General features: G+C 33.7%; 2 protein-coding genes across 4 annotated transcripts in view; one reads left to right on the forward strand and one right to left on the reverse strand.

The window, feature by feature from the left end:
• The window catches only part of LOC135071226 (18S rRNA aminocarboxypropyltransferase), a 100,540-nt gene that overhangs the window by 25,580 nt on the left and 57,373 nt on the right, over window positions 1–17,587 (forward strand). The gene's annotated exons all lie outside the window — the stretch shown is intronic.
• On the reverse strand, window positions 8,661–16,728 carry LOC135071211 (uncharacterized). 3 transcript variants are annotated; one of them, XM_063964986.1, is made up of 4 exons: window positions 16,524–16,728; window positions 15,789–16,438; window positions 10,341–15,698; window positions 8,661–10,268 (listed from the first exon to the last, which is right to left on the reverse strand). In XM_063964986.1, the coding sequence occupies exons 2-4, from the start codon at window positions 16,321–16,323 to the stop codon at window positions 8,683–8,685; spliced, it is 7,479 nt and encodes a 2,492-aa protein (XP_063821056.1). In that variant the 5' UTR covers window positions 16,324–16,438; window positions 16,524–16,728; the 3' UTR covers window positions 8,661–8,682. The 3 variants fall into 3 exon arrangements, with proteins under 3 accessions (XP_063821056.1, XP_063821057.1, XP_063821055.1); XM_063964987.1 differs by having other exon boundaries at window positions 10,341–10,732; window positions 10,983–16,438; XM_063964985.1 differs by having other exon boundaries at window positions 10,341–16,438.

Here is a 17,587-nt window from a genome sequence, read left to right on the forward strand (position 1 = left end):
ATGCGTGCCGGACCGGACGACGTAGTGTGGGCAGCTTTTTTTTCGCCAAGTCGGGACTTTGGTACTTTTTGAGTGAAAATAGCGGGATTCTTCCGTCAAAAGCGGGACATAGTAAAAAAACGTATACAATCAAAGGATTTATCATTTTATTTGACTTAAAATTACGTTTACGTGACAATAGATAGCAAAAGTAGCCATAGAAAATGTATTTTAACAAAAAAAAAAAATATTTTAAATCAGATTTACTCTATCGTTAAATTCGTCTTTAGAATAAAAAAAGAAAAAATTAACCAAAATCGAAATAAAAAAAAATTCTTTACAATAATATCGCACCCTTAATAATATAGGGGCACAATTCAAAATTTTTGGTTTTTTACTTTTTGTACTAGAGAGGCACATTTTCGTAAGTTCTACAAGATGGCTTTCACAGAAATCGAAAACAATGATCAGATAAAAGAGTTCTACATTTTGTGCCCCTTCCATACTTTCGTCTATCTTCCCGCTAGAAGGGCTGAATCAGAGACATGCCGATATTTGTCGAATCCGGCCCCCGCGACTGTGGTCCAATTTGGAGTTGTGCCTTTGTGTGACAAACTTTTAAGTAAGTGTTAGTGAGCTAAGACTAATTAATTCCTTATATTTCTAATAATATGTTACATTTTCATTTTTATTACATTGATAAAGTCCCGTTAATCATAGAAAATTATAAAATATAACTTTAACTTTAGTTAGGCGGACCATGGATGGGTGTTTGTAGTTAAATTTACAACTCTCCTATAAAAGTAATTTGCTTCTTGGTATTAATTTTCATACCTATTGGTTAATTAGGAGCCTATAGAATGTTTTATCGCGATGCTAAGAAATAAAGCGGTGGTTATGAAATACTTCCCGACAAATAAACTAATGATTAATAAAATAAGAGACATACCTACGTGTTAAGTCTATTAACGTTCGCTCGGGGCTCGGGTTGGCTTTTTTCTTTGTTTATTTTATGAATAAACGCACTAGTCAGCCAAAAGGTGAATTACTTTAATATGATAGTGTTATAATTTTTAATTATATTATTCATTAATTTATTACGGTCACATAAATTGATGCTAATTAATCACTCAGATTCTGAGGACTGAGGATACATCGAATTTATTTTAAAATTATCTTTTCACGTATTAAGTTACTACAATTTTACTGATCAGCTATTAGACCTTGAAATTTTCAGTTTGTCTAAATTTAAGTTCTAAAGTGCTTTTTGTCCTAAAAAATATGAGTTCGTAATGAAATCTTGTGTTAACACCACTAACAGTTTTTATTAATATGTGGCAAATATTGTACACAAAAGCAAAGAAAAAAGATCACGGAGTTTGTAATAACAAACCAAGCATACTTTGGGATAAAAATTGTACAAAATAATAAATATAGGGTGTCCAATATCGTCGTAAACCTTGTGTACCTAGACTCTTTGCAATACTGAAGTCAAGCAGGACGTAAAGAGCTTCTATTTGGAGGGCCAAAGATATGTATTGAGCTTTTTTAATCACTAAAATGATCAAAAGCAAAATGATGATGAGTAAGGAAAAATTAAAAGCAGCTATCTTCGATGGACTGCAAATCCGTGCTCTTATAAAAGACTGTATTTGTAAACCATATAACACAAATTGAATCTGAAGCATGGCTAAGGTGCTTTAGTAGTAAAATATTTTTTGGGGAATGTTAGAACACCAGAATGGATATTCTTGTGTTCAAAATTGGTTGCTAAAATCCTTCAAAAATTACACACGCCAATTTGAGTATTAAATTGTATTTTTTACAATAGCCATTTGAACTGATTCCCACATTAGGGGCCATCCATAAAGTACGTCACACGAATTTCATGATTTTTTGACCCCTCCCCCGTCCTTGTCACAGGTGGTCACATTTCTGAGACCCCCCCCCTCCCTAGTGACGTCACATGTTTTGCAATTACACATCGAAAAATTATTAAATTAACAAAAAAATAGCAACAAATAGAAACAATAAATCACGCGCGAGGAACGGTGCGTTTGGCGGCATTATAGGCCAGTAGAATTATTAGATTTTAAATCTGAAATAATTCCTACAAAAGATTTTATTGATTTAATGGCTTTATTGGTTTTCGACTTCGACGGAGTTGTGCTTAAGTGGTGGGGGTATTTTTTAGTTTAATTTATATTTCAAATTACGCGATTAGTACCTCTAGATATATTAGATTTGAAATGTGATGTCACGAAACTTAGGACCCCTCCCACCCCTTGTCACACCATGTCACACTTTGTCGACCCCCTCCCCCCCTCTTTACGTGTGACGTACTTTATGGATGACCCCTTATGTGGGTGATTATAGTAAGGAGAACGGTTCATTCCACCAGGACAGCAGGATAGTGGAAAAAAGATACCAAGGTACTGGCTGTTGGACTTTAATAAGGGATTATCTTGAACAAATCCATAACAGAAAACCTTACAGAAAAAGTTTTTGTAGGTTTTTTCTTTATTTGATGAAAAGCATATTTTTTATAGGGTAAGAGTCCCTATCTATCTAAGTAAAAATATTTTGAATGCATAAAATTAGTATTTTCATGTCGGTTTTCTCAGAGAAATAGCTAATAGTCTTTATTTTAATCTAATTCGACATATTATCTAATAATTTTCTAGTATTCAGCACCCTACTCTTATACTGAATTGGCTATAAGCTACTATACCGCACAATAACTGTCCCCAATGTTATTGGGCGTAAATCAATATAAAAATCGAATAATACACTTATTTTTAAATATTAGAGAGCAATATTAGGGAATATGCCATATAAAACAATTCAGCCTAAGGATTAGATGGGCACAAGTACAAGTAATACCCAAAATCACAACAACAGAAATAGTAAAATAAAGGCCTAACTTTGAAATATTTTTTTAAACAATTTTTTTAAATACTCATAATCAATATTTTCTAAAATGTCTTATGTCAAATGATATAACAGATACCAGTGATGAAGTATGCTTAATTTGAAAGTTGTAGCTGATAAAATAAAGATTTTAGAGCCAATTATGTAAAAAACCGCGATCCGCCGATTGGTTTTTTGGCTTTTCCCAAAAAACTGAATTTTGGAGTTGTGCCCATTCATTATTAAGGGTGCGATATGGCGTTTCAAACAATAGTCTGGTGAAGTGAATGTCTCTCTCCGAAAAGCGGGACCGAGCCTGTCCCGCGCGGGACATATAAATTTTAGTTAAAAATCGGGACGTCCCGCCAAAATCGGGACGTCTGGCAACGCTGGTGGGCAGGCTCCCCTGACTGGGTGGACCGACGATCTGGTGAAGGTCGCAGGAGGTGCCTGGATTCGGGCGGCCGCGGCGCCTGACCAGTCGTTAAGGAAATCATTTGGCTGAAACGAACGAAGGAACAAAATGCGTAGATAACATTGACGTGGAAGCAACGTCTTTAGACGCAAAATCCGCCATACAATCCCGGATTCTTAAAATATTATTACCTTCCGTCTTCTCCTGCTTTCCCTTATGATTAGGGATTGAATTTGTTCCTGCTACATCAAGAATTTTCCAAAAATGATTCTTATATTAATTAAAATGCTATAACTACTAATCTAAATCCTCCTTTTCTTCATAAAATCATTAATTCATGGTTCCATTACAATTTGTATCTTTAGCTTTGTGATTACCTACGTTATATGTGACGTTTGGCTAACAACAAGTCAAGGATGACATGACAAGACGTTTATTATTTTTAACTACGAAAAGTTTTCATTAATCAAAGTTTTGAGGTTTGTTTCTATTCGTCAAAAAAAAATCATTAAGCAGTAAAACGTTGGTAAAGTGGGATCATCTTTCGCAAAGAAAATATTTACTCTGATCTTTCGTCCAAGGGGATCATCAATCAACGTCATGAAGCCGGAACAATTCGGAAAATAAAAACTCAACGGGGCGCTATTAGTTAGAATATTCAGCTTTCGAACATACAAGTTGTTCGAAAGAGGGTTAGCTAAACACGTCGGTAAAGGTAGAGCTATTTTGAGAATACAAGGCCATTAGAAATTTTTTGCTAATACATTAAATCCTACTTACTATTATAACAAGGAAGGATAGACGAAGCAGGCAGGGTAGAGTAGGTAGAGGTAACAAATGTAACATACGAGTATAGGTAGATATACCTAAGTACACATGCAAACGTAAATAAATTAGGTAGGTATATAATTAATTTTATTATCCTCATCAAGTCATCAATTGATAAACAATGAAATTCATGAAATAATTTGGCATGAAGCATTAATTCAATTTACTTTCAAATACAGTCGCATACTTAGAAGAAGATCCGAATCAGAAGAGATCTGCACCCATTTGTTTATTAAATGAAAAGTATTTCAAATAAAGGACATCATCCATTTTGGTCCAAAATCAAAAGTGCCGGCCAAAAAATAAAAGTGCTGTATTCTGATAGAATACGTCGTTCTAAAAATATATGAAACGACTGACTTTGATCTCAAATACTACGACGCACAGTGGTGCTACAGCTTTGGTGTCATAGTAACAAATGCTAAGGCGGACGTATTCTGTCAGAATACAGCACTTTTTTTTATTGGCGAACATTTTTGATTTTGAACAAAAAATGTATGAATCGTCGATGAATTTTAGATCTCAAATACTCGACGCACAGTGGTGCTACAGCTTTGGTGCCATAGTAACAAATGCTAAGGCAGACGTATTCTGTCAGAATACAGCACTTTTTTTTGTTGGCCGGCACTTTTGATTTTGGACCAAAAATACAGTGTGAGTCACGTTAAAGTGTACATATGAAAGTAGATGAAACTAGACCTATTTTTATCGACAAAAAAGAGGTCAAAAATTTTTTGAGTTTTTTTTTTAATTTTTTATAGAATTTTTTTTCTTCCAATTACTTATTGTAAAGAAAACGTAATAACTTTTAAACTAAGAGGTAATTATCCTGATAAAATAAAAACAGTAATAATGCTAAATAACAGGCGATACTAAAAAAATACATAAAATACACAAAAAATGCCAACAAAGAATAAAAAATGATACTTTTTGAAAAAAATCTGCTTTTAAATTCGCGTTTTTTTGGTTATTTGATAAAATTCTCCAAAAAATGCCCCTATAACAGGTGGTTTTTATTACTTTGTATTATTCTCTATTGTATTATCTTTGTAAAACCAAAAATCGCATGTCTCTATCTCTATCACAACATTTGCTATGATCGTTTGAACAAAGGCCTGCCACAACATTATTCTCCGCTACAGGTAGAGACAATTTTAATTTTAACTAAAATGCTTATTTTACTTCGAAATCTTTTGTTTTTATTTGAAAGAGGCTTAGTTCAAACGATCATTGCAAACGTTGTGATAGGGATAGAGACATGCGATTTTTGGTTTTACGAAGGTAATACGATAGAGAATAATACAAAGTAATAAAAACCACCGGTTATAGGGGCATTTATTGGAGAAATTTATCAAATAACCAAAAAAACACGAATTTAAAAGCAGATTTTTTTCAAAAAATATCATTTTTTATTATTTGTTTACCTTTTTTGTGTATTTTATGTATTTTTTTAGTATCGCCTGTTATTTAGCATTATTACTGTTTTTATTTTATCAGGATATACCGCTTAGTTTAAAAGTTATTACGTTTTCTTTACAATAAGTAATTGGAAGAAAAAAAATTCTATAAAGAATTTCAAAAAAATCGCAAAAATTTTTTGACCTCTTTTTTGTCGATAAAAATAGGTCTAGTTTCATCTATTTTCATATGTACACTTTAACGTGACTCACACTGTATATGAAACGTGGATGATGTCCTGATGATGCTTGCAATCAATTTGATGGGTGCCTGGAATAAAGCCGCAATAGCCATTGCAGCAGTTTTCCGATTAAGTGATTTTTGGAATCTGCGGGTTCCTATACACCTTGTGATTTTTTTTCAGAATTTTATCTTTGTAACTGCCTGATTTTCCAAAAGCACTATGGATATTGAATCGTTATTCCCCATTCATCATTTAAAATTTGTTTACCGGAATAATCATGCCATGTGCAATGTTAAAAGTTTTATTTCAATTTTCTACAAGTAACGGCCATTGCGGCTTTGTTCCCCGAAATAAACTTTTTATACCAATTCACAATATACATTACTTGTACAGTACTTTAAACTTTCTCAAGTAATAATAGTTCTGGTGAAGGTGAGAATCATGCCTAGGTCGATTTTACCGTCATGTATATTCTACGATTTTTCGTAGTTTAGAAGTTATCAATAATTTTGTAACTTTTTAAAATTTCATGTTATGATTAAAAATAATTAAAGCCTACTGCTTTAAATTTTTTTATCTTTTTTTCGGGTTGACTTATCTCAGATTTCTTTTTTTTGACAGAATCGCTATTAATTGCAGATGTTTGAAAAAAATATTCACCTTCTTATCTTTGATGCAAAATACAAAAGACATAAAAATAAAATATGCTTTGAAAAGAACATTAAAAAAATTTCATATTTAAAATTTAAATAAAAATAGAACTTCCATAGGTTCGAAATCACAGTTTACATTACGTAAAACAGATTTAGAGACAATAACTGAACAAAACATATTTTGTTTAACTACAACCAGGAAGCTCTTGCCCTTCATCTCACCTGATAGAAAGTGATGATCAAGCTGAAGGTGGAAGGGAACTTCAACCAACCAATAGGCTATCCTACCTCCAACTGCTGGAACATAGTACCTAATGTTATTAATTATTGTTATGGTGACAGACTTAGGAAGGAAGCCAAGCAGACTTAGATCAAACCTTACGTCCAACCATACCGAGCAGAAAATTTCGCCTCCACTGGGAATCAAGCCCAGGACCTATGAAGGTTACTTCTTACCACTTGACTACAGAGGCAGTTGTTAATTTTTTTACTATTACCCTTAAAATACCTACTTACTAGTGTGAGGAGAACCTGAAATTTAGCGGAATCTCCGACTTACCACTTTAGTGGGGATATTACAGGAAACGTGGCCTATTCAGTACATGTTTTTTTGTATTATTATGAATGTCCAGGAAACTGCGCAGTTTTTAAAATTATTTAGAACCTATGGAAGTTCTTATTTTTTATTATTTAAACATTTAAGTTGAAAATTTGATAATTTTCTGCTAAAAGCATATTTTTTATGTTTCTAGCAAAAATTTTGAATCTTGCATAAAAGATAGGAAGGTAAATATTTTTTTCAAAGATCTGCAATTAATAGCGAATTGGTCAAAAAACAGAAATCTGAGATAAGTCAACCCGAAAAAAAGACAAGTCTTTTTAAAGCCTACTAGGTCATGAAATTGGAAAAAAGTTACAAAATTAATGATATCTTCTAAACTATGAAAAAGCCGCGGGCAAAAGCATGTAATATTATAATATTATTGTTATGTACTAATAAATTCCACTACCTACTTCATACAAAGATATTAACGAAACACTCGAGATATTCAACTTTGTACTCATTTCGATACGGACCATAAATGAACATACAATGTACACAGCATTCACCAGTACATTTTCCAAGTCGATCATTAAATTCAAGCAAACCGCTATTACTGTATTCACCATACATCCTTCAGATCAGCGTACAACGCTGCAATACACTATTGCTGTATGATTAATTTCGAACTTTTTACCGGAATAAAACGGCAATGGACTCTTACGGAACCGACTTTCAATGTATGAAGCGGCAATATATATTTCTACCTTTTTTACCTATATTCTAAGCACTATAACCTTATGCACATTATATGTTACTCCAGAAAAAAATAACGCATTGTTTGATATACAAACCGTTTGGATACATGTGCGTTCCCTTCGAGAGGCCACTGTGGAAAACGAAGGTTTCGTATACATAAATATTTAGCAGAACCTCTAAAACAAATGTAGCCAGAATGATAAATTTGTAGGTGTCTCAAGTTCCAATTTGTAGCATTAAAGTAAATTTTGTGCACTGGTGAACTGAGGGCCCATCGTCTGATTGGATTTTCTTTATTTGCAGTAACTATCCAGAGCTCTTATTTTCGTATGTAGCCCTACGATTTACCTCCTAAATATTACCATTCATGAAAATCATCTTATTTGGTCAGATTCAGTAATTTGGTATTTGACATAGTTCATCTGAGGGACCACATTCGGCGGGTTGTAGCATCCAACTTACAACACCTACAAATTTATCATTCTGGCTACATTTGTTTTAGAGGTTCTGCTAAATATTTATGTATACGAAACCTTCGTTTTCCACAGTGGCCTCTCGAAGGGAACGCACATTTTGGATACGCCTCGTAGTTTAGTTATTATTCCAAATTTTCACTAAATCTCTTCTCCTGTAAAATTGCGTTTTGTCGATTGTGGCTTTATTCCCGGCACCCATCGAATTATTATTATGCAGTTAGTTATTAGAATTTTTATTCTGTTTGCAATTATTGTTCTGCACACAAGTGCTGCTTTAGTTAGAAAGAGCGGTCTGATCCTAACACAAATTAATAAAACTTAAAAATATGAGTCCAAAACATTGTAAATAATTAGTAACTTGTCTTTAAAATTGATATTTTTAACAATGATATACAATTACTTTAACCTCCTGCCTCGCCTAATTCTGGTATTAAGTAAGCTGCAATGAAATAAAAAATAGGTTTTTATAATATTTATTGTCAACCTGTACATAAACAGCAACACATAATAGCTCGGCACAATTCTATACCAAAGATACACGGACTCCAAACAACAATTGCTGACAAAAATAACAGCATATCAATAAACTGTCTCCATCCACTGAGCAGGCTTATGAATTGAGGGTAGAAGGAGGGACACTTGTCGTACACCCACAAGAACGGTCTCTTTCTCAAAGACGCCATAAAGGGGCTACAACCAAAATCTTCTCGCTCGCGTTTCTTCATTTGCTTTCTGCTTTTTAATGCTCTCAATCTCTTCGTAGAATCATCATCAAATGCATGAATCAAATAATTTGTGACAGTAAAACTTTCCAACATGTCCTTAGCATTTTTGGTCATGCGCATGGCAGCAAATTTTTGTTTGATACCAATAGCTTTTGTTGTGACACCATCAGGACATTTAATATCAGTAGGGTGTCGCAATGCCATCTTAAAATTCTCAAAGCTATCTTTAGGGTTAGAAATGACCTTAAACGGCACTTTCATCAAGTTCCACATAATCTCGGCGCTCATTTTGGTTAGGTCCAAGCATGAGTCTGCAACCAGTCTGGTATCGGATGTTTCACTGTATAATTGTAATAGATCAGAGTTTACTTTGTTCTTACGATTTGACTTTTGTTTCTTACGTTGCATCTTTTGTTTTTGTTTCAACCTTTTAGTCTTTTGTTTTAGTTCCTTCGCTTTCTTACTATCCTCCATCTTTTTTAATATCGCAGGACATTGACACTCATGATGACACAAACAAACCACATTTGACTCCTTACTAACATTGGGTGACCTTGTTTTTGACTGCTTTTTACAAATTTTACTTCCACATGAACACGATATTATGGTATTAGCAATATCTGCGTTTACCTTAGTCCGGTTGATGTTTTTCGGTTTATCCAGATTTGTTCTTTTGGGTATTTGTGTCTCGAATGTTAATTTATTAGTGTCAGAATATTGCTTAGTAAGACAAACACAGCACGGCCTTTTCATTGCTACACCATCAGTGTCAAGAGCACCTTCGTTCATTTCTAACGTGTCATGAATGTGTTTGACATTTTCGGTATTTCTTGGCACATATTTTTTTATAAAAGATTTTGTCAGTCGTTGACTTGGTGTACTATTTTTCAACAGATTTGTCTTAGCTTTCTTTAAGCAAACTTCGTTACAATCACTTGTTTTCCTACTCAATCTTTGGCTTAATTTACTAAACAACGGATTTTTACTACCAATCTTCGAATCTTTAGTATATTTTTTTGCTGTTGACTTAATAAGTAATTTGCATTCCTTGCTCAAACAAGTGCGGCTGCATTTTTTTACAAACTTCTTTTTGCAATATGGCATTATCGTCTCTATCATCGCTGTTTCGCATTTCTCATTGGAACATATTGGTGGGTTAGGTTTCAGATTGTTAACGAAATTGATGTCTCTGGTATGGGTAGCTTGATTCCCATCGAAACGTTTCTTTTTAGATAGAAAAGAAAATCTCATAATACACCTGATGATTCTTGATCTTTTCACAGTAGCTTCATTTGCCTTGGACTTTGTGCACTGTTCGTCTAACTTTTCATCTTCTTGGTCTGTGAAAATAAATGTCCCGTTTAATTATATCATGTTTCACAATAACATAAGTTTAGTAATGCTTGAATTACCTTTTGACTGCGCCCTTTCCTTTCTTATTTGACTTAAGTTTTGAATGTTAACTTTTTTCATTTGAGATACTTGTTGCATTTTTTGGGGATTTGGACCAATTTTTCTTCCTTTTTTACGTTTTCCTCGTTTGTTTTGGAGACTGCATTGTTCTTTCTTATAAGTCATACTGGTAGTACAGTGGGAAGCGTTATCAACTGAGTCTTTGGCCTTTTTTTTCAGTCTATTGATATAGCATTTACATGAGGTGGATTTGTTCAGGCAGTTTTCTTTAGTTTGTGTAGCTTTGAATTTGTGCTTCTTTCTATGAGTAATAATTTTATTCATTCTGTTTGTTTTCTGCTTGGACTGCATTGGCTGCAAGTTTAAGCCTTCTTTATGCATTTTTGTAAAGCTAGAAAAGGTGTTTGATGGTAAATTCTTTTCCGGATAAAGTATTACTATAGATTTTTTCCTTGAACGCAGAAAAGGTCTTTTAGATTGTAAACATTCACATGAATCGTAAACATGAGTGTTGTATATTTCAGACATAAACTTCTTTTTTTTATTAAATAGTTTACAACTACATTTATCATTGACCTTCGTTTCAATATTACTAATTGCAAATCTAACCTGTTTTTTACGTTGTTTTGGTTTTTTCTTACCTTTGTTTCTTAGGTTAAACCTCGTATATTTTCTTCTGAATGGATTAGATTGAATAAATACAGGGTTTACCAGTTGTGCAGATTTTTTCACTATTTGATCAGAAATTCTCATGTAATAAATTTGATGTTGCTGCTGAAATGCCCTTTCTCTCACTGTGGTCACTTCCTCTTTCATAATATAACCAACTTGATACTCTGTATGTCTATGAAAGCAAGAACCACACAGCCTTTTATCGTTCAACTTCTTTGATGCTTCATCTTTTCGTCGACAGTTAAAATTTAATTCTTTCTGATCTCTGCCAATTTTTTTGTAATGAATACCTCTATCATTTTGTTCTTGATGCGCATATTTTTTGCAAAATTCAATATCAAAGTTATATGCAGAGCCCAGACGAACAGCTTTATTGGGAGAACACTTTTCTATACGGTGCTTTTGCCTTGGTTTTTCACGTTTCATGTTTTGATAACAAATCTTCTTTATAGATGAATCGTTTTCTGTAAAACTTGATTGGACTTTCTTCGTCTTTAAAGATTGTCTTTTTACTTCCAAAACGGATTTCGCTCTCGGTTGTTTTCTATTTGCCATTACATATTTTTCACACGTGGGACGACATTCATACGGTTGAGGTATGTTTAATTGGGTCTCTTTTTCATAATCATTTCTGATTTTCCCAGTTTTTGCCTGTTTCTGATATTTTAGTGAACATAAGCATTGCTTTAACATTATACCCAAATTGCTTTTACGATTTTTATTGGCAAACATACTTGTCTTTTTCTTCAGAAGGTTCTTTTGTGTTTCTGATTTCTTTAAGTCTTTTAATTTCGGATTGACTTTTTTAAGCTTCGTTTTTGTTAACAGTGGTTTGCTTTGTTGTTTATTGAACTCAATATTAAAGCTAAAGTTAGAATTTATCCTAACCAACTGTCTTGTTGGAGCTTTTATTGCAGATTTTGGTTGCTTTTTATGTTTAGTTCTTATCGAAGGCTCATAAAAGTTGGACTGAGTCTTTTGAGTTTTGCATTTAACAGGTTGAATATCAGTGCCGATGATTTCAGATACCATTTTTTCTGGTCCGCAAGCAACACATGACGTTTTACGAGCAACCTGACGATAAGATTTTCGTCTAGTTGCTGTTCCTTTTTCACATTTACATGTTACCATTATACGTTTAAGGTGTGATTTTCTGGATTCCTTTACACTTATAGATTTGTTTTTTGTTTTAGGTGTACATGGTTTATGCTGAGTTATTTTATTTCGTTTTAATTTACAGGTTTTTATGTCAGAGCAAGGTAACATATCACCAGTTGTGTTTTCATTGTTCATAATATTTCTTTTTTTACATATCTTATGATTCTGTGATGTTTTTCTAAAATCGCATATTTTGTTTCCTATTCTGTTGATTTTTCTTTGTTGATTCTTAGGCATCGGATTTATCAAATTATAGTCTGGTGCATCTCCTTTCTCCTTATAAAATTCAATATTAAAACTGAAACTAGAGCCCAAGCGTACTACTTGTTTATTAGATACGGGCTGGAGGTCTCTATACAAGTTTTTGGATAAATCTGTAGTAACTGAACTTCTCTTGTCACCTACAGATTCCGGCCTGAGTATCATTTTTGCTTGGAGCTTTTGATTTTTAATGTAGGATTTAGATGTACCACTGGATGTAGATTTATAAGCTCTAGTATTGGTACATGAGTAAGAGCACGTTTGTTTTGTCTTTTGTAGTGACTGATAAAAACATTTTTTCATTTTACATTGGCAAGTCCGTGATTTCATGTCCTTAGTATTGATGTTTGATTGAGTTTTAGGACTAGAAACTCTTATGGTATCCTTTCTTGCTTTGAGTTGTTTAAGAGTACAGAAGCATTTATCGAAAAATGGTTTGATACCATATTCTTTTCTTTCATTATTTTTACAAATTTGTGGCTGACGTAGTGATGGTGCATCAATCGCTTTGCAAACACACTCTTTGCATTTTTGTTTAACGTGATTGTTTGTTACTTTATTAGCCACAATATTGTGCTGCTTGGTAGAACTAGTGTCTTTACTAAATTCAATGTTAAAGCTAAAACTTGATCCAATGTTCACAGATTGTCGATGATGAGACGTATCTTGTCCTGTAGCAAAATCTTTTGAAGATAATGACTTCAGCATCTTTGTTTCACGGCTCATTTGCCTTTTACTAGATCCAGTATCAGTCAAAGTTTTTATTGATCTAGATCGTGATTTTGAGCAACATACGGTATTAATTTTTCTATGTCTACATTCGTTGGTGGTATGACTCTGACTATCGATTTTCTTCACACACGTTAAGTCGTTGCATTGACCACGAGTGTAATATTGAGGCAATATAGGAGGTCGTACATAAGCACCTGACGCTGAAGTTTGAGTAGTAATATCACATTCACAGACGGTTTTTGATACTTTCTTCACAGGCTTTTTCTTAACAGCTTTGTTGGAGTTAATCTCTTGATCCTTCTGTGTAAAAGAACTTTGACTAGCCATTGAACGAAATCCATCACTCAAATTCAATTTCGACTGTGCAGATTTGTGCCTGCATTTCGCTGTTCTTAGACATTTTTGCCTCATCTGATGCTTACTTGTATAATCAGAATGTTCGAAATTTTCATCATTTTTTAAAGGAGTGGCGTCAAACGAAGGTTCTGTTTCTTTATAAAATTCAATATTAAAACTAAAACTTGAGCCGATCCTTACAACACTTCTATTTGTAGTGTCATCTATACCATTATGATATTCTGTACGCTTCGGTAATTCATTCTGAGAAAATTTCATTTTTTTACTCCGTGGATCTGAAGATTTCGAACTTAATTTAGAGAAAATATTGCATTGACTAGCACAGGTCTTAGTAGTCAGTTGTGGGGAAGTTGTCCCTATACAATGTTTGCGTTTTCTTTCTTTCAGTCCTGAACGCTTATTTTTAGTTTGTTCTTGTTTGTCTCTGACTCTTTTTTCACAAATTGCGGAGTCACAGTTTTCTCCGCGATCAAAGTACGGATCGCATGGAAATGGCTTTTTTTTCGTTTGTGTCGATTTTTTAGGTTTCGGTTCACAAGCACAATCGCTAATCGTTGTTGTTTTTTCGATTTGGTCACCGACAGTAGACTTTTCTAATGTTGCCGCATCTTTGAGCTGTAGAGTACAAAAACAACGCCGTAGAGCATGAAACGTTGGTATGCAACATAATCGTTTCAGATTTGATTGAATAGATTTATTTCGGCTACGAATTTTCCTGGGATAGGTAATTTTAGTCTTCCTCGAACCTGTTTTTTTATTTCTTGACCTAAATTTTCTGATTGTCTCTTGTTGCGGCTTATCTAGCTCAGTAATTTCGTTTTTCTGGTCTTTGTAAAATTCGATACTAAAACTAAAATTAGAGGCTATGCGTACTACTTGTCTTTTAGGTTCAATATTTTCACTTTTGGTATGTTGTTCATTCACATAATCTATTGATTGACTTTGTTGTTTATGTTTCATTGTACCAGAACCCACAGACTTTTGAGAAATATGTGTGCTTGAGGTTTGTGACTGTGCCTTTAATATTTCCGCACATTTTCTATAATCACATTCACCCGGTATACACATTGAGGCTTCGCATTCTCTTGGGAATTTCCTATCTGTAGAAGGGAATGTATATCGCCCCAATTCGTAAGTAGGTGAAACTGGTGTTTTGCTTTGTTCTTCTTTGTCACATTCACAAACATTACGTGGAGATTTAGGCTTAGTTGTTTTTTTCTTAGATAAAACTGATGGTTCTATATTGATAACCAGTCCGTTTCGTTTTACACTTGGACTAGTTTTCCTTTTCCGAGACCAAATTGACTTCTCGTTTTCGTAATTCTCCGTGGGTACAGCAGGCTCTGCTTCAGGTTCGCATGTACAAATTACAGGTTTGGATTTTCGTTTGCTAGCTGCTTTTTCCTTCTTCGGAGTCCTCTTGAAAGAAATCCCGGAACCTATTACTCTTAAATCATGATACGACTTTTTAATGTCACTTTTGATATCATTTAGCCGCATTTTAATTTTTTCATAGCATTTTGGAGGGTCGCAGTCTTCCGGAAGGCAATAATACGGTTCTAATTCCTCCTTCTTAGATCTTTTAAAAGATATACCAGAACCGATCGCTCGTAAATCATGAAATGACCTTTTAATGTTACTTTTCATATCATTTAGTTGTGTCTTAAATTTTTCATAGCACTTAGGAGGTTCACATGCCTCTGGATCACAAAATGGTTCTATTTCATACTTGGGAGCTTTCCTAAAAGATATTCCGGAACCTATTGCTCGTAAATCGTGATATGATCTTTTGATGTCACTTTTGATATCATTAAGTCGTGTTTTAATTTTTTCATAACATTTTGGAGGAGCACATTCTTCAGGGATGCAATAACTTGGTTCACATTCATATTTTTTCAATGCTCGTTTCCTTCTTAACTTATTTCGAAACATAATTATTGAATCTCTCTTTACCCTAATTGTGTTTTCAATTTTGGAGATACTACCTTTGATACTCCTTGTAACTTTCTCTTTAGCATTTTTTAATCGCTGAAGAGATTTGTTTGGTTTTCTTACAATGTTGCACTCGCAAACACATCGTTTAGCTTTAATTGCTTTCGATTCTATTGTAGTAGGTATAGAATCAATTTCTTTATTGAATTTCTTGCTGTGTAGACGCGAATGTTTTTTGTTGACAGCTTCACTATAAACACTTGTACAAGTGCAGGGATCAGAGCGGATATATTTGGTCTTAAAATGCACAGCTCTCATCTTTTTGCTTCTGTCACCTTGTTTGCGTTTAGTATAAAGGCGACTGCTGCTAGAAGTTTGGATCTTATTCACGGGCTTAGTTTGGGGGTAATTAATTAAATCTGCGTTTTTGTGAGGCCCCACTTGGGTACTACAAGAACAACAATTTTGGCAGTCGGTTAATTGGTCTTTAGGTTTAAGATAGGGTTTGTTGGGATTTCTTGGATCTGGCTCCATTTCTCCGCGATCTACCAAGTCAACTATAGTACGGATCCCACTATGTTTATGTCTTTTATCGCCATCGTCCATTTCTCTGTGTTTCCCATGGCGTGTTTCATTGATAACATTGGTTTCATTGCCAGACAAAATTTCATTTCTGACACCATCATAAACTGCCCTGGTTTTGATCAGCTTATCTATTAATTTCCTCTCTCGCATTGGGAGATATTTTCCATAGTATAACTTATCGATTCGTGAACCTTTCGCTTCTAAATGTTGTGTGGACATTTGATCAAGTCCAATGCTTTGTAGGCAGTCAGGGCATGAGCAATTTCGGTGGTGTTCACCTGTCATTTTGTTTTTTACTTTATAGAACTTCCAAAAATCAATTACAATCACTGCGTTAATGATACATGCAATCCACAAGGTCAAACACAGTTGAGTTAAAACAGTTCACCGGGAAATTATTCTGAAATAAATAGTAGGTAAAAGATAAGATAATAAATAAATATTTATAAGCTGAATATTAGGATATTATGTATTGTTTTACTTACATAGCATTTAAAACTTATCTAAGTACCACAATAACAGTACCAGCTACATTTGCATGTAGGCATCTACATAATTAACACTACATTCTACATAGAATGAGAGCTGTTACACCAATATTTTATTAATTTGTGGCATTTTTAAATGCACATTAGATTTCATAAATATTTAGAAACTCATAACAAAAATTTTGTTTACTTTGCCGAAAGTGAAATACATGTCAGTCACTTTGATTTTATTCTTTAAATTTATGGCCACCTTGAAAATGTAGACAAGGAGGTAAATAGACCAAGGAGGATATATTTTTCGTGCATTGCCCGTAGTCCTACTGCTCAGTCCCTACCTGAAAGACTGAAAAGAACTACGAAAAAAATATTTGCAGTGGTGCTACCGAAACCAGTAGAACCACGAGCGTCACAAAAAGATATTTAAAAAAAATATATTATTCTGTCCACCAGAAGCAGAGGTAGGTTGTGTTCCTCATTAATCAAGGAGGCTATCTCTATTATACAAACCGTCTGCTAACTAATAGTCCCGAGTATCTATTCAAACTAAAACAAATAGAAATCCTGTTAACATTTCTTTTATTAACTTTATATTTTATCGTACAACATGAATGGATGTTTCACTATCTTCTTCGGGATACAATGTCGCATTTATAGTTTCTGTGTATCCCACTGTGTAATCTGTTGATTCTTCTAAAACCGATTCAGTTACTAAAAGAGTGCTATGTATATTTTCCTCGACTTTTGTGGTTTCCACGTCTTCTGATCTGTCTGTTGTATTTTGAATGTACTCAGTAGCATCTGTAACTAAATCAGTTGATACTTCATAGTTTTCAGTGAAGTGACCAGTTTCTTTTGTTTTTAACAAACTAATCTTATAATTATTTCGGTTACTATCCCGTAGAAGTATCTTGACAATTTTCAAGGAATCAAGTTCACTTGGGAGAACTTTCTTGTAAATTTTGTTCTCGGGTTTCTTGAGCATTGCAATTTTAGCCTTAAGCATCATTGAGTCATGTTTAATTCTATCGCATTTCGCAAAAATATGACAAGGAATTATAGTA

The sequence above is a fragment of the Ostrinia nubilalis genome, chromosome 4, assembly GCF_963855985.1.
Source record: "Ostrinia nubilalis chromosome 4, ilOstNubi1.1, whole genome shotgun sequence".
NCBI lineage: Eukaryota > Metazoa > Arthropoda > Insecta > Lepidoptera > Crambidae > Ostrinia > Ostrinia nubilalis.

Bases quoted from the DNA above. Each gene is read 5' to 3' on its own strand.
- LOC135071211 (XM_063964985.1), bottom strand. From the start codon at position 16,323: ATGACAGGTGAACACCACCGAAATTGCTCATGCCCTGACTGCCTACAA. The intron at 10,269-10,340 runs GTAATTCAAGCA...TTATTTTCACAG, and splicing joins GGAAAGGGCGCAGTCAAAAG to ACCAAGAAGATGAAAAGTTA.